Source organism: Nasonia vitripennis, chromosome 2 (assembly GCF_009193385.2).
Source record: "Nasonia vitripennis strain AsymCx chromosome 2, Nvit_psr_1.1, whole genome shotgun sequence".
Taxonomy (NCBI): Eukaryota; Metazoa; Arthropoda; class Insecta; order Hymenoptera; family Pteromalidae; genus Nasonia; species Nasonia vitripennis.
The window spans coordinates 3,403,252-3,428,251 of record NC_045758.1 but is presented as its reverse complement, the minus strand read 5'-3'; the positions used below and the strand labels follow the sequence as shown (position 1 = coordinate 3,428,251).

General features: G+C 41.7%; 7 protein-coding genes across 28 annotated transcripts in view; 1 reads left to right on the top strand and 6 right to left on the bottom strand.

Annotated features, from left to right (window-relative positions):
• LOC100680400 (nuclear receptor coactivator 2) overlaps window positions 1-25,000 on the bottom strand; it is a 116,729-nt gene that overhangs the window by 85,983 nt on the left and 5,746 nt on the right. For 2 of the 8 annotated variants that reach the window (XM_008211345.4, XM_032597223.1), the window contains exons 1-2: window positions 9,173-9,411; window positions 6,993-7,831 (exon numbers count right to left, since the gene is read on the bottom strand). In XM_008211345.4, coding sequence (XP_008209567.1) covers window positions 6,993-7,021 — 29 coding nt within the window. In that variant the 5' untranslated portion in view covers window positions 7,022-7,831; window positions 9,173-9,411. Of the gene's footprint in view, window positions 1-6,992; window positions 7,832-8,521; window positions 8,910-9,010; window positions 9,439-9,554; window positions 10,022-10,091; window positions 10,978-25,000 lie in introns of those variants that run through there. The other 6 variants (XM_016981797.2, XM_032597220.1, XM_032597221.1 and 3 more) reach the window with 6 other exon arrangements.
• Window positions 11,656-17,564, bottom strand: LOC100119670 (ankyrin repeat domain-containing protein 39). 3 transcript variants are annotated; one of them, XM_032597247.1, is made up of 4 exons: window positions 17,253-17,564; window positions 16,321-16,545; window positions 12,235-12,367; window positions 11,656-12,119 (listed from the first exon to the last, which is right to left on the bottom strand). In XM_032597247.1, exons 3-4 carry the CDS (start codon window positions 12,347-12,349, stop codon window positions 11,692-11,694), a joined length of 543 nt encoding a protein of 180 aa, XP_032453138.1. In that variant the 5' UTR covers window positions 12,350-12,367; window positions 16,321-16,545; window positions 17,253-17,564; the 3' UTR covers window positions 11,656-11,691. The 3 variants fall into 3 exon arrangements, with proteins under 3 accessions (XP_032453138.1, XP_032453137.1, XP_032453139.1); XM_032597246.1 differs by having other exon boundaries at window positions 12,235-12,364; XM_032597248.1 differs by having other exon boundaries at window positions 12,235-12,364; window positions 17,175-17,264.
• Window positions 11,656-17,592, bottom strand: LOC103316646. Of its 11 annotated transcripts, none has more exons than XM_031923594.2 (5): window positions 17,253-17,564; window positions 16,743-16,847; window positions 16,321-16,545; window positions 12,235-12,364; window positions 11,656-12,119 (listed from the first exon to the last, which is right to left on the bottom strand). In XM_031923594.2, the coding sequence occupies exons 2-4, from the start codon at window positions 16,822-16,824 to the stop codon at window positions 12,336-12,338; spliced, it is 336 nt and encodes a 111-aa protein (XP_031779454.1). In that variant the 5' UTR covers window positions 16,825-16,847; window positions 17,253-17,564; the 3' UTR covers window positions 11,656-12,119; window positions 12,235-12,335. The 11 variants fall into 11 exon arrangements, with proteins under 11 accessions (XP_031779454.1, XP_031779451.1, XP_032453144.1 ...); XM_031923591.2 differs by having other exon boundaries at window positions 12,235-12,367; window positions 17,253-17,479; XM_032597253.1 differs by having other exon boundaries at window positions 17,175-17,267.
• On the bottom strand, window positions 14,165-16,314 carry LOC100678673. Its single transcript, XM_003427069.4, has 2 exons — window positions 14,878-16,314; window positions 14,165-14,816 (listed from the first exon to the last, which is right to left on the bottom strand). Exons 1-2 carry the CDS (start codon window positions 15,356-15,358, stop codon window positions 14,476-14,478), a joined length of 822 nt encoding a protein of 273 aa, XP_003427117.2. The 5' UTR covers window positions 15,359-16,314; the 3' UTR covers window positions 14,165-14,475.
• LOC100114091 (ER membrane protein complex subunit 4) lies at window positions 18,036-19,341 on the bottom strand. The gene is made up of 3 exons (XM_001606203.6): window positions 19,092-19,341; window positions 18,689-18,960; window positions 18,036-18,602 (listed from the first exon to the last, which is right to left on the bottom strand). Exons 1-3 carry the CDS (start codon window positions 19,148-19,150, stop codon window positions 18,406-18,408), a joined length of 528 nt encoding a protein of 175 aa, XP_001606253.1. The 5' UTR covers window positions 19,151-19,341; the 3' UTR covers window positions 18,036-18,405.
• On the bottom strand, window positions 19,694-22,058 carry LOC100114055 (probable 26S proteasome non-ATPase regulatory subunit 3). The gene is made up of 3 exons (XM_001605909.6): window positions 21,826-22,058; window positions 21,611-21,742; window positions 19,694-21,373 (listed from the first exon to the last, which is right to left on the bottom strand). Exon 3 carries the CDS (start codon window positions 21,338-21,340, stop codon window positions 19,847-19,849), a length of 1,494 nt encoding a protein of 497 aa, XP_001605959.1. The 5' UTR covers window positions 21,341-21,373; window positions 21,611-21,742; window positions 21,826-22,058; the 3' UTR covers window positions 19,694-19,846.
• On the top strand, window positions 21,715-24,751 carry LOC100119522 (eukaryotic translation initiation factor 2D). Of its 3 annotated transcripts, none has more exons than XM_032597232.1 (9): window positions 21,715-21,817; window positions 22,285-22,392; window positions 22,470-22,857; window positions 22,921-23,550; window positions 23,624-23,766; window positions 23,868-23,948; window positions 24,026-24,230; window positions 24,308-24,476; window positions 24,553-24,751. In XM_032597232.1, the coding sequence occupies exons 2-9, from the start codon at window positions 22,337-22,339 to the stop codon at window positions 24,609-24,611; spliced, it is 1,731 nt and encodes a 576-aa protein (XP_032453123.1). In that variant the 5' UTR covers window positions 21,715-21,817; window positions 22,285-22,336; the 3' UTR covers window positions 24,612-24,751. The 3 variants fall into 3 exon arrangements, with proteins under 3 accessions (XP_032453123.1, XP_016837298.1, XP_008209558.1); XM_016981809.3 differs by having other exon boundaries at window positions 21,736-21,900; XM_008211336.4 differs by lacking the exon at window positions 21,715-21,817 and adding an exon at window positions 22,043-22,175.

The window sequence follows — 25,000 nt, the reverse complement described above, 5'->3', positions numbered from 1 at the left end:
ACGTGTATACGTCTGCATCGCTCGCGCGTCGATAAGACGACGTGTGGAGCAGCAGTTCTCCGATGCAGAGAGAAAGAGAAGAGGGACCCGCGATAAGCGTCGTTTTCGTCGCCGCAGCCAAAACGCCCGGGAATCTCTCTCTCTCTCTCTCTCTCTCTCTCTCTCTCTCTCTCTCTCTCTCTCTCGAATGAGGAGGAGAAGGAACTGGTAAACAAGTCTATTTGTTCCCGTCCGAGTGTGAGTGTTGCAAGAGGGAGAAAAAAAGAAACGATTTTCGTCAGGTATAGATTTTCGCGACGACAAGCAGATTCGTCGTCGTCGTCTCGCATGCGTCGGACCGAATTCCACGTGGAATTGGTAATCCACTCCGGCGCTGCGCATGGATTGCGCGCGCGAGCGCGAGAGGAAATTTATTCGGTTCACTGCTTTTTAACTACTGATTTCTGGATTCTTCTGCAGGAGAAAAAATCGACGCTGTGTGGCATGTTTGCTATGCAGCCCGAGAGAGAGATTTTTTGCAGCTCTCGACACGAGGGACTTTTGTTCCTCGATTTTTATTATACATGCGAGATGATCGGATAATTCGCGCTATCGATCGAGCTCGATCTAATTTTATGGTGAGAACCGAGGGTAAACAATAAAACGGATTTCGTTCGCACTGCGCTGGATGATAAAGCGTTATTTGCTTTTATCTACAATTTTTCGAGCTAATCAGGGTTATTTTAAGCAGGTTTACATAGAAATCTTGATAAGGATTTCGCACGATAAACATATTATATTTCCTCGAATAATTAAACGAATACAACATGTGATGCAAAAAATTGGAATATCGTTTGGCAAAAAAAGGCAATACGCACCAGAGCGCGTTGCATTCGAATGTGTTTGGAGTGTTAATTACGATATTCGCGAACTTTTAGCTTCGCATATATGAGGCAATGTTCCGGACGAGATCGTGTTTCGCGAATTTTAATAAAAATGTTGCATTTAATCTGCGAGATTGCGCGCTTTATCACGAGGATACAAAATCAAAGTATCGCGCGCGCGATAACGCCCCCGAAAAAAGCTGTTTACTCCTCGTCCCCAGCAATGAATGATGCGCCATTGTGTGCAACGCTATTAAAATAATTGAACGAAAATAGAATAACCAAATGGTTCTCCTGTCATAACCGAGCATAATTTTTCTCCCCGGCAGCGTCGCCCTGCCTCTCCTGCGTTCTGCGTCGACTCGACGATGCTAATCGAAGAGCGACGTACTTTCCTCGCGTTTTTTGCCCTCTTTCCCGTCGTTCCTTCGCTATTTCGCGGTGGCTCCTCCCTCGGCACAACCCCCGACGCGATTCGCGATTGCGTATATGTCGAAGGGCAAGAAACTCAAGTAAACTCGATGCTGTTAACCTTTTAACGGCCTTTCCCCCGATGTGTCGCCGTCCCTTGAACTTGCGGAGAAATTTCGCTGACCAGCGCGGAGCGTCGAACTTTTGCATATTAGCACACAACGCGTGGAATTTGTATATTCACGCACAGAGGAGCAGCGACGAGAGAATATGTACGAGTCAAAATGCGATAACGGCATCTCTCGTTCGAGGCAATGCACTCTCGGACACGTGAGATTCTATACACACACACACAAGTGGCGGAGAAAAAAATAACGAGCGAAAATTGAACGCTTTGTAAGGCGAGCATTGACTCAACGCCCGAGAATGCCTCTAACAGCTTTTGATAATATTTATTCCCGCGCAGTTCTTTTATTTTTTGCTTTCGAAATAGCCGATTTTTTTCTTAGTTCCCCAATACGTACAGCGCAGCTCGGGGTTTTTAGTGCGTAAAGCAGCGTAAAAAGTTGTCGCGTAACCGTGCGCAAATCGCTCCTGACGTTGCGGCATTTCGTGAAATTCAGGTGTTCCCGACAAAAAGCCAGATAAGATAAGCGAACAGCATTATTACTATTACGTTGCATAAATTTAATGAAAATATCGTGCACAGATGCAGTGAAACAACGTTCTAGATATTGTTTATAGGTAAGCCAAGTGTTTCTTAATAATATCCATGCGTTATATACTATATACCGAACACTTTAGGCGCAAATGCCTTGCTAAACAATGTGGAGTATTTAGAAGCAGTTAACGGAACGTTTATTACGCTAACATTGGGAGAGAAGGTTACGTAATCTCCAGGCAATCTCTTAAAACCTCACGAAAATGAAAGTTCCACCGCTCAGCAAAAAATTCCCATCTATAGGAGCGAGAGAGAGAGAGAGAGAGAGAGAGAGAGAGAGAGAGAGAGAGAGAGAGAGAGAGAGAGAGATACAGTACATAATCTATGAAAGTTTCGAGAGTCACGGCATGAGCCACGAAAACATTTCACCTTGATTTACCAAACGTATAATTTTGTGGAAAGAAAAAATTAAGCTTTCATCACGCTGAGAGCGATAGGTTTGCCAGTGTTGTGATACCCACACCTCTGAGAATAATTAAAAATAGAATTTTCGCCAGGATTTATTGCAAGGAAATATTATTTTGTCGATAAATTAATCACTTGTATATGCTATTTTGCGATATCTCGTGTTAATTTTGTTGAAAAAAGAATTGATTTTTTTCTGTGGTATGAATTACTAGCTGAAACAATGGCTATTTTCAATTCTTTTGTGTCATAGAAGAGAGAGAGAGAGAAAAGAAAACTTAAAGCTTTTAAGTTCAAAAGAAAAAGTTCTAGCATATCAGAGCACAATAGGCGCACAGATTTTTTGTCACCTAGTGGAACTAATATGGAGAGTAGAAAAGAACTTGATATTTTTATAAAAGAGAGAGAGAGAGAGAGAGAGAGAGAGAGAGAGAGAGAGAGAGAGAGAGAGAGAAGTCCTTACACAACGTTGCTGAAGTGCAGCACTGCGTATGAATAAGAGGCAATGAAAGAAAAAGTTTATTTTTATTTAGCTAACTCGGAAATTTATTATTGTAATGAGCGGTATGCAACCTTTTCCTCGCTTAATTAATTACGCGAGATGCCTAAGGCTATCGAGCGTAATTAAATCCCCTTCGCATATACATTGTACTTTAGAAATTCGCTTTTACACGCAACGTTTAAATATAGTCTTTTGCCTGCAGTTTTTGCCACTCTTTTTCTTAGTAACGTGGCGCTTTCATTGTATGCGCTATTAATTTAGATGCCGCCTATTATAGAGCACAATTCATGAATTATATTTTGTAAACTATTCATACACGGATGAATCAATAATTGACAAGACCTTAATATCCCTTTGCAAACAGCGAGCGCAATCAATTATAAACAGTGTTACACGAACAATGTTTCAATCCCCGATAAATCCACGAAACGATATTATTTATTATTAACTCACGCGAAGCATTGTCTTCGAACAAAGATACAGTCTCATCGAGTTTACACGAGTGTAGGTCAAATTTATCAAGAGAAATCAAGAACAGTCATAAATACCCGTAGAAAAATACCCAACCCTAAAATTTCGCGCTATACAACCCCCACGACCGGCTCCAGGTGTTTATAACCACAATTAACTTTCGAAGAAGAATAAAACCCAAAGGTGTACAATAAAACTCTCTAAGGCTCGAGAAACAGCAGTCCCCTCGCTCGCTCGCGCAGGTACAATAATCCTCTTAGACGAGCTACAATAAAAATGAAACTGCAGCGCACAATGCGCGCGCGCACACACACACACACATCTCGACAGCTGAGAGTAGAGCAAAGGAAGAAAGAAAGAGAGAGCAGGAATCGGTATAGGAAAGTCTGCCAATGTGCCTAGGTGTGTACGCACACACGAGAAGGGCTTAACGGACGCTTAGCATATTATAGACGCGCGAGAGGGAAGCGGAGCCTGCAAGAAAGAAAGATGGAATATCGCGCTCGCGTGCGAAAGAGAGAGAGAGAGAGAGAGAGAGAGAGAGAGAGAGAGAGAGAGAGAGAGAGCAACAGCAGCAAGTCTCGGCGCCTAATAGGTTCAAGGACGAAGGAGTCGTTCACACCGCAAGAGCGGAGAGAGAATATCGCGCGGCTGCGACTGACTGACTGGCTCGCCGGTGCATAAAGATGGCTATCCCCCGACAAAGCGCAAACCGCAACGTATGACGCTCTCTCTCTCTCTCTCTCTCTCTCTCTCTCTCTCTCTCTCTCTCTCTCTCTCTCGAGCTTTTGCACAAGCGAGCGTCACGACAAAGACGGACACACCGAAGAGAGTCAAAGGATCCTACAACTTGTCCGCTCACTATCTCGTGCGGGGCTGTATATCCGAAACTCGAGTTTTGGCTTCGCTCTTATTGGCCCAACGGAATTTCGACGCAGTCGATGTTGCTTTTGCGGATATATACGCTGAACTTTCCGAGAGAGCTCATGGGTATATGGATTTCGTCGAAATTTCATTCCGAACTTTTAGACGTTTTCCGAGGAGAGGAAAAAACTCTCGACGCAATTCGAGCTCGAAGTTTGCTACGAAGATCGAGTTATATACAGTAAAATAGTAATGTTCAGTATACTATACGCGGTAATACTGAAAACTGTACGAGAAGAAAGTTGTTCTTTAAATAATCGACGAAGAATAAAAGTCATGACGTCACAGCGAGTTGCCAGCGCACGTTCTTTTAATTTCACGCCGGTAACCTTCGTTTATCGCGAACTTCCGACGCCGGCTGCGATTCCTGTCCGCGAATATATGCACAGCGCAACTCTGTCTACGCGCTGCACCTTTACGACTTCTTCTTCTTCTTTAACCCCTGCAGCCTAGCTCGCGCCGCCGACGCGAAACAAACGTACGTACACACTCAAAACTAATATCCGCCACTCGAATTTCGATAACAGCCTCGAATAAATACGGAAAGCCCACGCGTCGTCCGCGTGTTCGAACTACCAGTGCAAAGTTTTCCGAGCGTTTCTCTCTCGCTCCCTCACGTGACAAAGCTCGAAGTGCGTAGTATGCACGTTACGTAACGGAATAACTAAGCGCAAAGAAAGCAGCGCCAGTGCGGCATCGAAGCCATCCACTTTCGTTACAACGTTTCTGCGCCGCTCTCTCTCTCTCTCTCTCTCTCTCTCTCTCTCTCTCTCTATCTCTCTATCTCTCTCTCTCGCGCGCGCGAAACAAGAGAAGACGAAGAAAATGCTTTCTTTTCGCGTAACTTTTTTTGCGCGACCGATAATCACGTTATTTACTCAGCGCCTCGAAAATACCCCCGGGAACAGACGTACGTATACACAGACTCACACATACGTATAGGAGCGAAGCGCGTTAATTATTGCGAAACCGTAACTAGACGTGCGCGCGCGCAAACACGCGGCGATAAAAATCAAGAGAGGATGTGTGCTGCGCGCGCTAGCTCGCGAGCTCGCTAATGAAAGAATATACAGCCCCGGCGAGCGGCGTGTAAGTGCTCCGCGCGCCCGGGCTCGACAAAAGAAGAAGCTCGCGTATAGCTACATACATAAGAAGAGGCGAGAAATCTCACGTGGCGCGCAAAGTTCATTTGCGAAGACGAAGCTGAAGCAGTAGGGCTCGAAGACGCCCGTAAAACCACGGCGAAATCTCGCATGACCCAATGGCCGCGGACTGGAAATAAAGAGCCTCGGAATTTCTGTTATTGTTCGCGCGCGCGGACGAACGAACGCCGGGATGTACAACAGCAGGTTCGATAGACGCTCGCTCGGGCATTATAGAAGAAAAGACAGAGGAAGCAGGAGGAGAATACGCGCTGGCTCTTTTGTGGAAATAACAGGTGCACTAGCTACGCTCGGGATTCTCGCGAATCGTGTGTATGTGTGTGTGTGTGTGTACGGCAACCGAGCTCTCTCACACACACACGCGCGCATATGCTCGAACCCATTCGCTTTCAAAAAATCCGGCGCTCGGATGCCAAGGGCGGGCGAGCGAACTTTCGAGCGTGTAGAGAAACTCCGAGAGACTCTAGCCCACACGTTTTATGAACTCTATAACACACACGGCGGAGAGCGAGAGAGGGACAAAAAATGCCAGGTTGGCGTGGCCCACTTTGCGCGCTCCACTGATGAGGTGGCATCGCGCGCGCGGCGAGCGCGGCTGTGATATGCGTTTTTCGGCGCGCGACTTTTCGCGATTTTGAAAAGTCCATTGCGCAAGAGTTTTCCGATCTCGGTGATCCGTATAAACAATGGGAGATTCGCGCTTACGCGAAGAGAATAATCTCCGACTCTACGTAAGCGGATTGAAAAGAAGAGAGAGAGAGAGAAACGAACGGTGAACGAAGCATAGAAGCGCGTGACATAACGGCCGACTATCGGTCGGAGAATATCAAGCGACAGTTACAATGAGCGCGGAGAGAGAGAAAAATAAAGCGCGAGTGAAAAGTCGCGCTCGAGAGAGGCCCCATGGCAGAGAGCGAGCAGCGAGCAGCGATCCAGGGTTAAGCCAGCGCCGCCGCCGCGAGTATCCGGGCCAAGGCTTTCCCCCCTTCCGCTGCTATTTCTCTGTTTCTCTCTCTCTCTCTCTCTCTCTCTCTCTCTCTCTCTCTCTCTCACTCGCTCTTTCTAGCCATCGTTGCCGACTCTTCGTGCGTTCTCGCTCCTCGTTGTGTATTGTGTTCGCCTTTTCCCCACCGAATCTCTCTCTCTCTCTCTCTCTCTCTCTCTCTCTCTCTCTCTCTCTCTCTCTCTCGTGTGTACACTCGCTCGTTTCTTCTCTTCTCTCCGCCTTCTTCTTCTCTTCCTTTTTCCCGCTCTCGAGGCTCGCTCGGCAATGTGTACGCTACTTATACACATGTTTCCTCCGCAGGGAACACAACACGGATTCGGGGGCCTCGCGAAATCGGTCAGCAGGAGACAGGAAAAGGATCGGCTTGCAGGAGAAATGAGAAGAGAAAGAGAAAGGCCCTGCAGGAGGGGAATTTAAAAGGAGTCGTATCTGTACGATGTACGCAGAGCCGGTGTATGTGTGTGTGTGTGTTTATACACAGGAAATCAGCTGATTCAGAGCTGGTGTAAAAATAAAGAGTACTCACCCTGCATTTTCAGCGGCAGCAATGGACATGTGCCTCCTCTCATCGAGGGTAGGCGTGGCGAGGAACTGCCGAGGATGATCCGTGGTAATCAACGTGGTTGTCGCGCACAAACAACGTGATCACGCGCTGCTCTGCTCGACCAAGTATACGATCTTGCTGCTCTCTTCTCTCCAGGGGAATTCTTTTTCTCCCTTGTATGTATCTGTATTCGTCGCTGCAGGCTCTTGCTCTCTTTGGAAGACCTGTGCCACACTCTTTCTCTCTCTCTCTCTCTCTGTATATCTATCTTTGCCTAGAGCACAGCACTGACACTAGACGAACGTCACACCAACCCGAATTCGTATATGCGCCGATGCAAAGCACACCTGAACGAACGCGGCGGCGGCGGTTGCGTTTCGTCCGTTCTCTCCTTCTTCTCAAGTTTCGCACTTGAAAATTCGTCGACCTCCTGGGCCCGACCGACCGCTCGCTCTCTCTCTCTCTCTCTTTCTCCCTCTTTGTGTCTAGGCCCAAGCGTAACTGCTGCGAGTGGGCACAAAGTTTCTATTACAGCAGCCCGCCTCTTTTTCTTTATTCCAGCCTCGCGCTCCTATTATTTCGTCTACGCGCGTCTAGCGGGCGCAGCCCTTTGTCTCGGCGCTGCTTGCCGTCCGCGAGACGACCGATGAGGGCTTCGCCGACGTCCGGGCGAAGCTCCGTCCGCTTCTCCGCGGCCTCCGTGGTGGCGGCCGTAGCTCTTCCCCCAGTGGACTATACTTCCAGCAAGTCCACGTGGTCACTCGGGCCGAGGCTGCGTTGTCTCTGGAAATTGACTGGTCGCGTTGCCGGCACGTCGACACCTGTAAGATAAACACAACGTTAGAGATACGATACGTATGGTTTATTCGCGCCCTATCGCCGCTATCGTTCTTTCGCGCTCCGTCAAAGATACACAGCGCCGCGCGCGCGCGAGAGAGAGAGAGAGAGAGAGAGAGAGAGAGAGAGAGAGAGAGAGAGAGAGAGAGAGAGAGAGCAGAGAAAGAAGCTCGAGGGGGAGCGGTAAAAATAAAACGCGCAAGAGAGATACGCCGGGCGGTATTTTCGTTATTCGCAACCTTGACGCTCGCGCGCGCCGGCCGCGAATCTGCTGCGCGCGCGAGGAAAGCCTCTCCTTCTTCTCCACCTCCAGCAGCAGAACGACGTGAGGACTGCGTGCGTTGTATCCCTAATCAAAGAGCCGCCGGTATCTCTACGACGAAGCTGCGCTGGATTAATGCGTTATTGGCACGGGATGGCGAGAGAGCGAGAATAAAAATAAAATAAACACACAACGAAGCAGCGAGCCGCGAATTAAGTAATTGCGTTTCATCTACGCATGATGTCCGTTATCGATTGCCGTGAGTGCCCGCCAGCGTATAGGCAATCGCTTTCGGAATTAATTATACGTTTTCTGCGACGATTGCTTTGGTCAAACGCGCTATCTTGGCCTGCAGATAACGCGACGTCGCGATTTTACCTATACGATGACAACGTCGACGCACATTATTCACCTTTGTATCACTCGCGCGCGCGCGCGCGCACGATTCGACGCAATAACATTCGAGTATACACAGCTCACTCGCGACGATGATTTTGCAATGCAAAAACACGGCCAAGCCGACGGTGGCCCTCGCGAGCACACGAGGAACAAAACAAACCGCCCTGACGGTCCCTCCTTCTTTGAGTTCTCGCTCGCGCGAACACACAAACGCACCAAAAGGAGCAGCGGCGGAGGTACGACACTACATCCTCTCGCGGCGTCGAAATTCTGCACTGCGTCGTGAGTTCAACGAGCGCTCTCGCGCCTACGTCCGCAAAAAAAGGCAGGAAAAATGCGACGGTGGCGGCGGCGAGCGACAGTGCTGCGCCTACTCGCGAAAAGCCCCCGCGCGCGCACACACACACACACACGAAAACGCCCGGGATGTTTATCTTGTTTCCCCTCTCCGTTGCTGCAGTTAGACTATACACCGTCGTCGTCGTCGTCGTCGTCTCCTAACCTCATTCTCTCTCGCTCCTCTTTGTGTGCTGTTGCTGCTGCTGCGACGGGTCGGACTCCAGTTTTCACCGGCTCGCGTATAGGTTACGGCCTCGACGAGATATTAGCACACAGACACGATCTCGCTGTATCATACGGACGTAGCGCAGCGCGCTGCACTAACCTCGAAATCGAGACACAGACACTTGACTTTGAGATTCTCCTGTTCTGCCGAACTGCTATCGCGCACTCGACCATACGTATTGTAATAACTGCTGCTGCTGCGAAGGGGTTGCGCGAATCACGAGCGAGTATGTTGCGAACGTGTATATACGTGCTCCCGGACGAGAGAGGGAGGAACAACGCTCGCTTCCGCGGCGGCGCAAAAGACTGATCTCTTTTTCTACGCGGACCGCTGCCGAGAGCTCGCTCGGCCCCGTCGTTTTTTTCCCCGCAGGGTTAGGTTAGGCTGCTCTCTCGCGCAAATGTGAGGTTAGGTTCGCCGATGCCCTCTCTCGCACTCTCTGCCCCTCTCTCCCTCACCTCTCGCGCGCACCCTCGTCTACCTCACTATCTCTGTAGTCTGGCTGCCGGAGTCGCGTGCATGTGTGCGAGTACATATGAGTGTGCGTTATCCCGGTGAGCGAATAGAGCGCACCTCGGTCAACAAAACTGATGCTTTCGAGTCGTGCAACACACGCACGTACTTACACGCGCACACATGCACACACACACACACACCGCGACAACAGAGCCCTCGTCCTTCGGCGTAAACACTCGCGCATGTGACGATCTCGTTCACGTTCTCCTCGCACCAGGTCCGAGCGAGTCGTCGCCAGGACTGGCGACTTACGTGGCGCGAACGCGCGACGAGTGTCTCGCTCGTACTCCCGGCGATGCCTATCGCCTCGTCTTCGTCGCTGCGTATCCGTGCACTTGATTGAGACCGCGCCGCCGTCGTCGCGAGCGCGTGACGTCACGCGAGAGAGCTTCCACGGGCCACGGTTACATGTCGCTCTCTAACCTACACACACACACATACACAGACACACAGACACACAGACACATAAATCGCAGGAGAGTACAGAGTGGTTATGACCTACCCTCCGCTCCTCTGCTTCCAGCGCAGAGCTGCTCTCCGCAGTCTCGCGAGCTCCGCAGGGCGTCCGCTTCTGGGAATCGGACTGCACACACTCACACGCACGGCAACAACACACAGGGCGGCGTGCAGTCAGCGCACGCCGCGCGAAATGTCACGAGGGAATCGCCTCGATCCCGCTGCTGCTACTGGCCCACGTACAGCGTACAGACAGTGCTGCTGGAACAGTCGTACAAACACTACGTTGTCGAGAGGCAGGGCAAACTCGTCGTCGAAGAGACACACGGGGGCTGGCTGCTCTCTTCTATCTCTCTCTCTCTCTCTCTGGCACACGCCTACGCGGCCGCGCGCAGCCGCGCTCTTTCGCGAATCTCCCCGGGAACTGCACTCCTCCCGATGGCTCTGAGTATATAGCTAATCACCGCTATCTTCGACCTCTTCTCCGGGTCGCACCTTCGCGGCCAAGGTACACTGCTCTCTCTCTCTCTCTCTCTCTCTCTCTCCGTAACTGATGTATAGCTTATTCTCGCTGCGACCTCGCGCGCACCCACACACAAACACGCGCACGGGGCGGCGTGCTGCTGCTGCTCCTGATGCTCGGACACGGTACTGCGACTGCGAGTCCGTAGATACGACGAGTCGCGGCATGCCAACTCTACGGCGGCGAAAAGGGGACGTAGCTGCTACGGGCTCCGCGGCATAGGGGGCAGCACTGGCCAGCCGTTATGGACTCGCGGAAACTGCGCCGTTCGCCGAGCGGCTCCGATGCCGCCCGACCGATTCAATATCAAGAGCACGACCCGCCGGGCCGCCGCGCCAACGGGAGCAAGACAGAGACGGACTCTATAGCGCCGCGCGCGAGCTGCGCTATATGGATATACTGCTGCAGCACGAGGACTCCTTTCACTGCTGCTGCTGCCGCCGCCACCGCCGCGCAGCCGCTAGAAGGTAAATGTCCCAGTTACGCGCGCGCCCCGTTATCGACGTTTTTCACTTGCGTCGAGCTGCTGCTGCTGATGCCTGTATTACGTTTTGTATACGTGTGTCTATATGCTAAAGCATGACACATTGTTGCACTGTCTGTATGTGAGCTATAGATTGTTTACTTTCTAGGTTTGCTCTTTTTTTTTTTATCAATTTTTCGAAACCCCGATTTTCAAAGACCGGTTCGGTTGCGATCTTATACATCGTCGCTCGACTGTTTTGACACTTGGCTCGTACGCGGGTAGTTATAATTTGAATTTCCTCGCTATGCGAGGGGAAAAAGGAAAAGAGCCTTTGTCGTCGTATAAACCCGGGATGAGAGCGCATTGTGCTGTTGCATCACTGCGTCTTTTCAGCTGACATGCAAATAAATTTTCCTTTCAGCCCGGGAATGTATAGAGGAAACGACACCTATTTGCATTCTCTTTGAGAAATTTGTATCTCCACTTTCTGACAGTTTTTTTTACTTTTCTCAAATCTCTACTTGGTTGCTTACCTGCTGACTGTGTTGCACATCGGAGCTTTTCCAACTGACAAAGTGTGAGACTCGAATAGGGTGAAATAATTGATATATTATTGATTAATTGAATTTAAAAATGGTCAACGTTTATTGTTTAACTTTAGAAAAATAAATTAGTTTTTCCTTTTTGCTCCGCCAATTGTCTTGGGGTACATTCTGATTTGTCCATTAAATCCAGCTTGGTTTTTGGAATCAAAAGCTTGGAAACTGGGTCACAATCTGATGTTATTGATCTGTGAAGAGCAGTAAAACCATCCGCATCCTGAATATTAGCATCTGCATTGGCTTTCAATAATAGTTCCACTATGTGGACATGTTTCTGGGTTGCTGCCCTGTGCAGAGCTGTTGCCTTTCCTGATCGGGTGACTGCATTAACGTTGGCTCCACGATACAAGAGCTCTTTGCAAACTTTATCATGACCATTGCGAGCTGCATAGTGCAGAGCAGTGTATCCAGCAGCATCTTCTACATCTGGAGATGTACCTTTGTTCAAAAGGGATTTTACTCTATCCAAATCATTAGTCTGAGCTACAAATGAGAAACCAGTTTATTTATGTAATCTCACCTGCTTGACCTTACTAATAAGCAGATCAATGTACTTTAATGTTTTCTGCGGCCATGCAGCCTTGATTATTGAACTTACCTGCATACCATATACCGCGCTCAAAGTCCAACTCGGATAAAGTCTGTCTGGCTGAGTTTCCAGATTTGCAATTGCAGCATGAACCATCATCATGCGAATGATTACTTGACTCCATACTTGATTCTGAGACCTACTAGCAGAGAATATGTTGATCATTCAGAATTCTTTTTTTTTCTTTGCAGGAAAAAAGGTACAATTTAAATGAAATAAACTATGAACATTTAGACAATCTTTATATTGTTACAATAATTTTAACATAAAACGTATACATTACACAAGCACAAACGTAAGGTATTCATGTATGGTGTTATATCCAATCATGTAATACCAAACAGTAGAAATTTTCATAAAATATGACGTACAATTCATTAACGACAAAGTTAACATACAGTTTATAGACAATAAAATATCAAAATTGATTTAAGGCATTGGAGTAAAGTTCATAAATTATAATAATTACTGACGAAAACACTACCTCGCTTTTCTTTCAATTGTTTAAGTAACTATTGTAGGCCGCAATTATATTTATAAATTTCATAAAACAAGATATTTTCCTCTGGTTAACGCAACATCAATGCGTACATCAAACTGTAAAGTATACAACTTTGCAAAGAAACTATAGTCAACTCGAGATTGGTCAGCGTTAAAAAAAAAACATATTTTCATTATTTTGCAATGCAACTATTATTGCACAACCTTCATTTCTTGATTTCGATTCTTATCAGATTTATAATCTTTATTTTCATATATTAGCTTTTGATATATTATTGAAACAATAACTGCTATGTAATAATCTTTGATTTTATTTCATCTTTCTTAAAATTATGTTCTCTAAAACTTATTGCATGCTTAAGCGTATCTCGCGCGCTAAGTCGTGCACATCAACACTTCTATATATTTTACTGTGTAGTGAAGCTAAAAGAACTTTGATAAAAAAAAGGGGGATAAAATTATCAAAAATACTCAATATACTTCTCTCTTGTGTGAAAGCAAATATGCAATGTACTTAGTACCACTTGAACATCGCACGCTTTCTTTTCATCATTATAAAAACTCTGCAGTCCGTATTTGTAAAACAAAATCGTCATAATAAATTGGTCCTCAAAAATTTACCATCTTAAAAATTTTATGATCAAGAGTGCTTGTATAAAACGATAAAATGTATTTAAAAATGAGACAAAAATTGCTTAGGAGACACAGAATAAAAAGATTCTCTCTAAAAAGATCGTACAGTATTTGTCTAGAACTCTGCGCGACGGTAAAATTAAAATGCCATTATAACGTTTTGTTAACGCGTTACAATTAGAGTGTGGCGACATTGTACAATAAATTCACTGCGTGAGACGTTGAGGTATTGCGTCGGCTCTGTTAAACTTCTCGTTGAAGGGTCCATAATATTTCCGCCTCGCCCGTGCTGCAAACGACTCTGTATCCTAATTCGGAAAGAGCGTTTATAACTTCGAGCGGCGATCCTGAAACGAAATGAACAAAATTACCATTTTAGGTTTTCTTCTTACGCCAACTTTATACAGTTATTAAGAAAATCGGGAAAGTAGTCACCTTTTATCACAACGCCATTCACGACATCTGTCCCAGTATTGGGAAATCTCTTTGATAGCGCCAAGACTTCATCCTTTGTCAAACCAAAGGCAACACAATCCATTGCAAAGGGTGAACCTTTTACGGCCACATAGTAGTAATTTTCATTACCAATAATTTGTGCTAACTTCTGAGACAGTTTAGCCTCAGCTTCAGCCATTTTCAGTCTCACAGTTATTCAGACCTCGTTGTCTTTAAGTTCTAGAATAAAAAAATTCATATAGTACTTACAAAAGATAAAATGTAAGTATTATTACTACGTGCTTTTATCACCTTATTACTACTAGTGCATTTAAAACTGCAAGGGTCATTAAATAAGAATACATCAACATCGTTTTTATTTACCTTTTTATTTTTATAATTACAAGCTTTTATGTAAAAAATTAAATTATTTTTACATTATCACAATAATATCATTTTTTGTAATTGATACATTTGTTTTTTCTTTGTTTTACAAATTTATGAGCATTTCATATTATTCATCATGAATCGCACTAAAATTTTTGGTTTTACCATCAGTTTAGTTAAGTTCTAAATGAACTATAAAAAAAAGTTAAAGGCTTGATCTATTATTTACAAAATCGACAGTTCCAAATAACATTTTTTTAATAAAATTTTTCTTATTTACATTTTATTAGATGATCATTTCATAGTTGTCTTATGACTTTGTTTGATAAGTTGATTCAGTTGTTCTTCTTTAAGTTGCATCATGCGACACTCATGTGCCCAGCGCATTTCAGATTGTGTTTTCTCTATGTGATACTGCCACTGGAATCTCTCAAATTCTAAGGTTTTTCTTTGCAGTTCCAATTCTGCAGTCTGTCTAAATGCACGTCTTTCTAAGTATTGTTCATACAAAATTTGTTTCTCTAAATCATAATCTGTCAATGTATGTGGCAATGATACTGGTGGTTGTAAACTGTTAATGCTATGATGATTTTTATCAGAAAGATTGGATTCTTCAGCTTCTTCGTCATTTTCATCTGTAGATTGTTAAATAACAATTAAGCATGATGAAGTACTTATTATCCAATTTATAATTACCTGTAGTAACTTGCTCATTATCCTTGGTATTATTAAGTGGGTCCCATTCTCTATTTACCATAGTTTCTACAGGCTGAACTGAACTTATTTGTAACTTATTGTGCCAGTTTTTGAGATCAACATTATCACTATTACTGGTATTATTGTCTGGAATCGTATGACTGTATTCTTCTCTAAAAGGCCACTCTCTTGAACTTTCAAAGTTTTCATTAGATACATCACTTTGTAGCGTACGTGGCTGATTAGACCAATTTTCTGCAAGTTTTAAAGAAATCATAGACTTTGCTCTTTTGTTGCTCACTAATTTCATAAAGTCTCTTCTAATATTTTCTGGACACTTGACGCAGCGTTCAATGTGTTTTTCCATGCGAGTTGCATTTTGAATGTACGATTGGTCACAAAATTTGCAAAAAGCTATTATTTGTGATCCATGAATCTTTTTTGTAAAATAATTCCAAACAGCTCCACGTTTTTTAACCATTGTAATGATCTATTAATACTTTGTCTCAATATAACTGCATCTAATTGTCTTTCACAGTTTAATTTGCATTCAGTTTGCATTAGATGCTTTTAACTTGAGGTATAGATATACTTCTGGCAGAATAAATATGTACAAAAGTGTACAAGCATTTTTTGGATCAATAGAATAAACACTTTCTCTTCAGTTTCACTTAACACTCAAAGTTTCATGATATGTATAGTTTCCATGTTCCATCAAACTCCCAATGACCCGCACCAACTCAATAAATCGACGTATACCATTCATATGCACGTATATACACTGTATGCGCTTTATAACTGCATGTTGCTAGCGTATAGTCGTACAGTCGCACGAACGCTCGGCGAACGGGACTATCCCACATTCCGCGGTTTTCCCGACTCCGAAATGAAATGACGCCGGAATAGCGTTTCTTACTTTCGGAGTCTGAAACGTTGAAGACTGAATCGCAGTTTATATTACTTTTCGGTAGTCGAACAAAGGGCTTTTGATTTTTACTAGGGTGAACAACATATTGTAAATTATAGTAAAAAAAATGAACTTTTTTTCAAAATGATGTTAACAATTTAAGTTTTTCAATAAAAATCAAGCTGAATTCATTTTTAAATAAAACCGCAAGTTACTTTAGAATTTTTTGATTGAAGATTTTCTATATCTTAAAAAGTTTCTGAAAAATCAAGCTTCGTATAGGAAACGTTTTTTACCTGTAAACTACACCACCTGCCTGACTCGCGTATGACACTGACACCTGACATTTAGAAGTGAATGTCAACATGTTTTTAGGTAAGGTAGGGAACGTCCGTTATCGGCGATTACGCGCACTGTTTCGTGGAAACGCGCAATAGACGCCTCATAATTTAATGAAAACTTCTTAGAAACCTTAATTACTCTAATGCACAGCACGCATTGAGCCTTATACAATGAGATAAATCAGAAAAACTTGCCTGCTTTAATAACAGCTTCGGGTTCTGGCTCCGCAAAGTCCTTTCTCATAGTCCACATGTACTCATTGTAGTCTTGTTTGACACTTGTACTAGAAGATGCAACAACTTTGTAACCCAAAACCTCTAGTGCAGTTAGTATTACACAGGGATGCTGAAGGTAGACGATTGTTGAGTCGTCGCAGTATCCTCCAGAGGCAAATCGGCTAAGTTGTTCTATGTCTGCCGCTACAAAAACATTTGTTTGATTATGAGTCATTCCAAAATCAATAGCCCCAAAATGAGAATAAAAATGAAACTTATGAGCTAGAATGTAATAATGTAACAAAGTCAAAAATGCACAAACATAAAACAAACTCAAAGGGATAGAACATTTAAGAAATTAACATAATGCAATTAAAGCAGCAGTAGATGGAAGACAATACCTTTTAGGCCAGACACAAGTACTCTCCAAGGATACCTGTGACCATAAGATGCAAGGTTACCACGAACCAGAATGTATGGCATCTGTGATATTGAACTATAACAATCTGTAATAGATGCAGGCGTTTAGTAGCTATGCAAGGCCCTACTCTTTTTGTTTGTCAGAGTTTAATCATGCAACCAAGGGAGGAGTAAAGACACATGAAAATGAAACAGATACTAAATCATTCAGTCTAAAGTGCTTGGTACAAAATACAAAATGAGGAGTCTAACTTTTTTTTCTGAATTTCGGAGTATACTGAGTAGTTCACATTTTGTTCAAACATCAAATGACACATACGATGAAACAATGAGACAGAAGAGTTTCTCCAAGTCGGAGCAGTGGTTAGAATGTTAGTTCAAATTAACGATAATTCATTTAAAGAGTTACATACTCGCGAGAGTCTACGTATACGCGTGTACTAAGGTGCAAATGAACACTCAACAATAGAGGTACCAAACGAGAGCTTTACCGTTCTCAAAAGTTCAGCTGGGATGCTCTCTCTCCCTCTCTCCCTCTCACTCGATATGTGATGATCTCCTGTTTACCGAAATATCATCGTCTGCTATGCTCCACTTCAACACGACTCCTGCATTCTTATTCCTGCGGGTTGTTTAATCGTTGTCTAAAACACGCCAGCGGCGAAGGGGCAAGATACGCGGCCGATGTGTACCTGAGATTACGACTGCGTACACTGTGCTATCATTTTATTCAGGCGATGGGGAATCCGGACAGGCGCTCGCGCAGCGTTCTCGGAACGAAACTGTATGTATACACATGCACCACGGACTATACGGAGTACTAGGTGCTCGTTGTCCTCGTGCACGGATCAAGCGAATGTCTGAAGAAGGTGGTACCGCGCCTCGATTTATATTTAGCCTTTAGGCGATTTAGCTGACCTATCAAAACCAGGTGGAGTTTCAGCTCTTGTCCAAAAAATCGACCACCTTAACCTTCATCACTCGGTTCCGCGTATAAGAGCAGAAATATATCTTTATTTTTGTTGTAGATTCGCGGATTTGGCATTGCGTTATTTGGTTGCAATCATCGTCATTTGTTTCTTTGTGCTCGAGGCGTCTGCAGCAAAATGTTCAAATTTATGGTACGTATCGTTGTTTGAAAAATCCATTTTGTTGAACAATTCAAATAGGCTTTTCTCAATAATTTCTGCTCTTTCAGTTTACTTTCGGACTTGGCATTTACACTGGTATATATTTGAGCCAGAATTATGAGGTAAATGAGTGAGATATTTAGCTTTGTTCATATCTTTATTTGTCACTCCGTTATCGTGAACTGTCATTTCAGATTCCTCGAGTTGATGAACCTGGCAAAATTATTGAACGCATAAAAGAATTCGCAGATGATCACAAGAAGAAATGATTGCTGCTACTATGACTAATTGTTATTTTTAAATTCCAAGATGTAATTCAATTGTACATACATGAGTGATCTATATTTTTTTTATATACATTTTAGTTTGCGATGATTTTTCTAAAGTGATAATTGATTTATCATTTATGTAAAGGTATACATATACACAAAATATATATATATACATTGAAAAATTGAGAGACTTAATAATAATTTATTTTCCTTTTATCACAAAAGTTTTATGCAAACAAATATTACGTGTATACAAAACCACCGCTTGAATATTCTACTCTTGTCTGAGGCTCAACAAATGCAAGCCAGTCTGAGGCGTGTGTTGGTAACAGACCCATCGATTGGCATTTATAAAGTGCCAATAAAATGTTAACAATTTGCCCTAAGAAGAACACAAACTTTTGACCAAATGCATGCGTCCCTTCAATGACTTTGAATGCTGAAAAATAGTAAAACCATTCAACCATGTTTAATACATTCTCTGAAAATTTCATCATCTAAGTAGTAACTATACTTTGAACTCACTTTGTTGAAGTGTGAATAGAGCCTTGACTGGCCTAATAATTAACATGCCAACCATCATAATTGGAAAGATGGATATTGAATTGCCAGCCATATACATGATAAACAGGTTCATTGGCACCTGCTTTAAGGGACCAAGTGCTAAATCCCATGACTTCTTAATTATTAAATGATTTGAGTTTGCATCCCTCGCGTGATCTATGCTGTGAACCAAGGCAACTCCATGTGTATATCCTGGTGGCGACGCCAACTCTGAGCTTCTTTCCTTGTTATTTCTAAAATACAGATATTTCAAACAGATTAGTTTTATTTTTAAATAGCTCTGTCACAATGACAACTAAATTATGCATCAATCACGTTAATGAGGTTATTTGCCATTTGAATAAATAAATGTTGCCATACTTACTTGTGGGAAAAGTCCAAAGCCCACTTCATTCTTTTCGAACCTGACTTAGGAGCTGCCATTCTTGATGATTTGTTACTTACAATATACACATAAATAATAACTCAAACAAATAAATACAACAGCGTCAGCTGACGTTGTCCTATAAGTTCTATAGGCTACAAGCCACTCACAGATATACGAGGTTTCGCTTGATAGGTCGGCATAACCTCGTTCATTGATTGCGTGACGTAACGTCGAAAAGGACCAATCGAAACTAGAGAATAGGTCACGGAGTGACAAGCATTGAAAGAAAAGCAGCCCCATACCGTTTTCCGGTCAAAAAACTATACCCGTTTTTACAATATATAAACCGTTTTTTAGGATAATTGTAAAAACAAACTTTTTTAACATTTTAACTCAAGGAAACTCTACGTAAATATCAAAATACGGAAGTTGGATTAATTTATTTTATTTTATATACATTACTTGTTATAAAAAATGTAAACGAACGATTCTTAAATTTAAATATATTTTTTCGTTTAAAAATAATTGATTTAAAAATTATGTTTTAGTTTGTAATCTCATTATTAAGCTTAATAATTAGAGATTGAATGAAAATATTGTTATTGACAAATTATATAATAAGATTTTATTTAGTGAGCTTCAAAAAAATACTCGATTACTATTAGTATACAACAGATACAGTATTTCAAATTAAACAATATAAAGTTTTTAGATAAACGAAGTCTTCTTGGTAGTATTTAAAACTTCTTAGTTTAAGGGAAACCATCATCATCTTCTTCAGCCATTTCTTTTGCCAATTCCAAATCTTGTTGCTCCCTTTCTCTTCTCTCTTCTGCTGATTCAAGATCTTTGCCATATGATTTTGGTGGATATCTCATAGCTTTCACACTCTGGTTGTGCAAGTCCAAACAGAAGGTTATTCTTTGGTGGAAAGCAAGCAAAGGTTCCCGAGTGCAATAGATGTCTGTTGTTTCCTTGCTTCGCATATATCCATTTTCAGGATCAAGTGTAGCTTCTATTACACCATCACGAATAGCCTTAGCAACAATGAATTCTGCATCTACTCCAGAATCCAATCCTAATTTTCTAGCAATGTCAGCTGGAGAGATACGCGAGTATGACAGTCCAATAGAGCGAATAGCTGTTTTGATGACATTATGTCTCAATCTCAAAATCAAAGTGAAGGTGTGATCTGATCTGAATTGAGGTCCAAAGTTTTCCAAAACTTCACCAAAGCGCTGTAAATTTCCTAATCTCACAGCCTGCGTGAGTTGGAAATATGGAGCAAGAGCTCTCCTCAAAGCTGCTTGCCTGAAAATCTGTCTTTCTGGTATGTCACCCAATAAAAGTTCAACAGTCACAGCAAGCTTTTGGACTGTCTGTCTAAAACCAACTGCTGTTGTTTGTGGTGCTTTACGCATAGCCTGTACCAAATGCTTATGCGCATCAGAATATTCTAGTCTTGCAGACTTGATTCTACCTAAATAATACAAATGACGAGCCCATTCGTTATTGCTAGCAGTCTCTGGAAAAGTTGACTTCAGAACTAATTTGTCAGCTTGATCATAGAGATTGTAGTGCAAGTAATTTCTAAGCAAACAGTTAATGAGAACAGCTTGGCCTTCAAAGTCATTGCGAAGTGTTGCTGTACGCAATCTCAAATGAAGGAAACCTCGAATCTTGTCCAACTGATTTGTTAGTTCATAAGCTCTTGAATGATAAAAGTAACATTTGGCAGCAATCAAATCAATGGTTCTCCGGTTTTGAGCAATAATCTTCTGAACAAGAGCTTCAGAGCACTGAACTGCCTCAGTGTATTTCTTAGTATCAATTAATCTTACAAGCACAAGTAAATGAATATAAGCATCAATTTCTGGCAATAGCGGAGTAGCTGAACTCTTAAACCTCTGAATGGCAGCCTGTGTGCCTTCCATATCCATTGGCTCTTCAACCCATGCTAAAAGAGCTTCTTTTTCTGCTGCTGATTTTGTGTAAAATCCACCAATGATACCACGGAGGACAATGGGATTCAGCTTGCGTCTTGTATTTGGTAAAGCTCTCAAAGCTCTAAGAATAAATCTGGGCTCTTTGTTGAGTACAGCTTTTTCAATCTGTCTTGTGTGTTCTCGCAGATCATGGATAGTGATGAGATCAACATCCTTCTTTTCAGCTTCTTCACCATTAGGAGCTTCTGGATTTGAAACCTCGACCTCCATAGCCTCTACAGTTTTTCCTTGGACACCCATTGTAGTGGCAGTGTAGAGGAAGACTTTTTAAATCTGCAATTCAAAACTAAGTTAGTCTATAAACCGAAATTTAAAAAAAAAATCGATTTCTAAACGTTCGGTACTCCAAAGCATAACACAATAGCATTTTCATAACCTACAAAATTGGCTCTTAGGAATTTAGCGTTTATAGTGGTATTTATGAAAATATACCGACTTATTCAAGTATATGTTCCAGTCGAATGTTGTATTTATCAAACTAAGTAAACAATTGTGAGAAATAAGACTTACTTTAAGTGTAATCGATTCCAAGCCGCTGTAGAGATGTCAGAGCGCTGGAATGATGATGCAGTATACTCAGCGCCCTGTTTACGATATTCGGTAGATGGCGAACTCGACAGCTATTTGCTGAATCTAAGAAAACTTTTAACAAGGACTCGTCGAGTTTTGCAATGTTCTTATTTGTGCAAAATTGATGTTTAGATAAAAATATAATTTGTAAATACCTAATTGAAAGACTACAACTTATATATAAGTGTCGATTCAAATTTTGTTAAAAAAAATTTTTTTTTATACGAGAGGCAAGTTCAAATGTATTTTCACGGAAAATAGAGTTTTTTACACAGCAGGAGTCGGAATAAACACTTCCAAAAAAATCATATGACATATATCAGGACATTGTTTGAGCAAATTGGAGTAAAGCCATGGTAGAAGCGAAGAGTGTCACTCTACTTCTTCTACCATGAGTAAAGCGCGTCGGCGCGCAAGCAATGTTGCGATACTAACCTTCAAGTTTTCATGCCAAAATTTACACGTTTTTGTTAAATAAATAATGAATTTATTGTTTTTGACGATCGTAAATACTTATAGAAATTTAATTTATTGTCGTTTAATTTATTATAGATAAGAAATTAAAATTTCTTATCCATAATAATCTAACGACTTATTTTTTATTCATTTACCAGTGCTGTTTATATTGTTGAACCATAAGTTTACTCTGCTTGACTTGAAGACACGATGTTTATAAAAGCTTTTAAAGTCAAATCAAACAATCAACTGAAAGGAACTGAGAGGTAACTTTGAAAAATTCCTGTATATTGATCTGATTTTGTTTTTACAACAATCATCATTAATTTTTTTTCTTCTGCAGGAAAAAATTGTGCGATGAAGTGGCCCAAGCTTTTCCCTCATTAAAACCTGAAGAAATACAAAATCTTCTTCCAAAAAAGGAAGTCGTTAGTGTATTAAAGATAATAACTCATGATGGCCAAACTGGAAAAGTTTACTGCACTGCCAAAGTGCCCCTGTTTTTCCAAATGTATTCATCTCCACGATTATTTCCTACAATATTTACGCTGTGGCATCATCCGGATTTGCTTTATACTTTTGTGACTCCACCTCCTGTGGTTTCTAAATTGGCTAACGGTGCTCATCTCATGTTACCTGGCGTAATCACAGCTGAAAGTCCACCCAATTATCATTCCTATGGAAAATTGCAAAAAGGAACACCAGTAGCTGTGGTTACAGATGACAACAAGGTAAAAAGTTAGGAGTTTATCTGTCGATAGATCAATCATTGAAATAAGTTTTTGTTGATTTAGGCTCCTGTAGCTGTTGGTATCACAGCTCTTTCTAGTCAAGACATGTACATGGCAGCTGGTTTTGGAAAATGTGTGGAAATTCTACATGTCATGGGTGATACCTTGTATAATATGGATAAACCACCAGTTAGGCCCAAATTAGGACCACCAGTGTTTGAAAAGTATCAACCTAAGACTTTTTCTCCTGAAGAAAACCAAAATAATGAACCACAAACTACTGACAATGAAATTCAAGAAATATCTGCCAACATTGACAATGTAAATGTAACTGGGGAAAAAGATAATGAAAATGAAAACGAAGATGTAAAGGATGATACAGAATCAGTACCACTTGAGGGAAGCAGTGAGGATATTAAAGAAGAAGTACTAGATCCTGTACAAGAAATGGATAAGTTATTGGAGTACTGTTTTTTGAAAGCTTGTAAAACCAGTTTGAAAAAAGGAGACCTGCCTATGATAACATCAACGTTTTTTAAGAACCATGTTATTGGTGTATGTCCACCAGGAAAAACTGTTGATGTTAAGAAATCTTCTTACAAAAAGCTATCAGTCTTCTTAGCTAGTCTGAAAGAAAAAGGCCTTGTGAATACCTCAGTTTTTAAAGGTGTTGAAAGTTTGCTTGCTGTAAAGGTATGGAGTGCATAATTTTCTTTTTAATAATTAATTCTGGTATGATTTTTAATCGTCACTTTTTATTTTCTAGTATGATCATCCACTTCTTAAAAATCTTGTAATCAACGAAGAAGCAGTTGCTGTAGAAGAAGAGGTTTCAAATGCTCCAGTTATAGATGAGTGTTTCAGAGTAACAGCTGCTGTAATACCAGTCCTATCAACATTTGGATATAAGTAAGTATCTAGATTGTGTATCAATTTGCACAAGTAATTATGTCATAGCAGCAGGCATGTAGAAACAGATGCCTGCATTTACAGCAGTATAATGATTGCAGACAAGGTGATGTCCTGAAAAGAACAGAAATAAGAAGGTGCTTTACTGAATATGTAAAGTCTAAAAATCTTCATAGTGGAAAGTAAGTTAAAAACAAAATTTACATATCCGAAAATTATGTTGCTTAAATTTTTATTCAATCGTTTTTTTAAATTGTAGAGTAGTGAAAATCAATTATCAAATTGCTGATATACTGTGCACAAAAGAAAATCAAATAGTTTTAACCATGGAAGACGCCATTAACAAATTCATTGGAAAAATGACGCACACGCACGAAATTACAGTTGCTGGAAATAAAATACTTCGAAGTGGAAAACTGGAGCCCATTGATATTACAGTAGCAACCAGATCAGGAAATAAAAAGGTTTGCTCGCGTTTATTCATTGATGTAATCCACGCAAAAATGTAGTTGAGAATCTTGGACTTATTTTTTAATTTCAGGTTACACTGATCAACAATTTGGAAACTTTTGGTATAAAACTTGAAGAGTTCAGCAAAGAGTGTCAAGGTGTAGGTGCAAGCGCTACAATTACCGATATACCGGGAAAGAAAAAACCAAGTGTGCTGGTTCAAGGAAACCAAGTGATATACGTGTATAAACTCTTGACAGGTATAGTATCCCCTTTGATTGCTTTATTTCTGATCTTAAATAAGACGAACTAATTTTACGTTAATTTATTCGACAGAAAAATACCGCATACACAAGAATTACATAAGAGGCTTGGAATTCGCTCCAAAGAAATGAAGTATTATATGGATTTTTCTTACGTTGTATACTTTTAAAAATCTGTACTTGTGTAAGTATGAAATATGTAGTTCATATAAATCTGTTACTTTATACTTTACAAATCAAAGGAAATATCATTGCAAATTGAAAATGAAAAACGATGTATACTTTATTCCTTGACTATTTCACCATAACGGTTTAAGTAGAAGCAGACGTATGTGAGCAGACGTTACATCTGTTTAAATTACTCAACTTAACACTTACCTGATTAAAACTGGTTAAAACTGATTTTTTAATTATAGTAAAAAGGAATGAAACAAAAACTTATTAAAGAGAAATCTTCAATAATGAACGTAAGACAAAAAAAGGCCAGGGATATAGAAGTACGATGGTAGAATAAAAGTCGA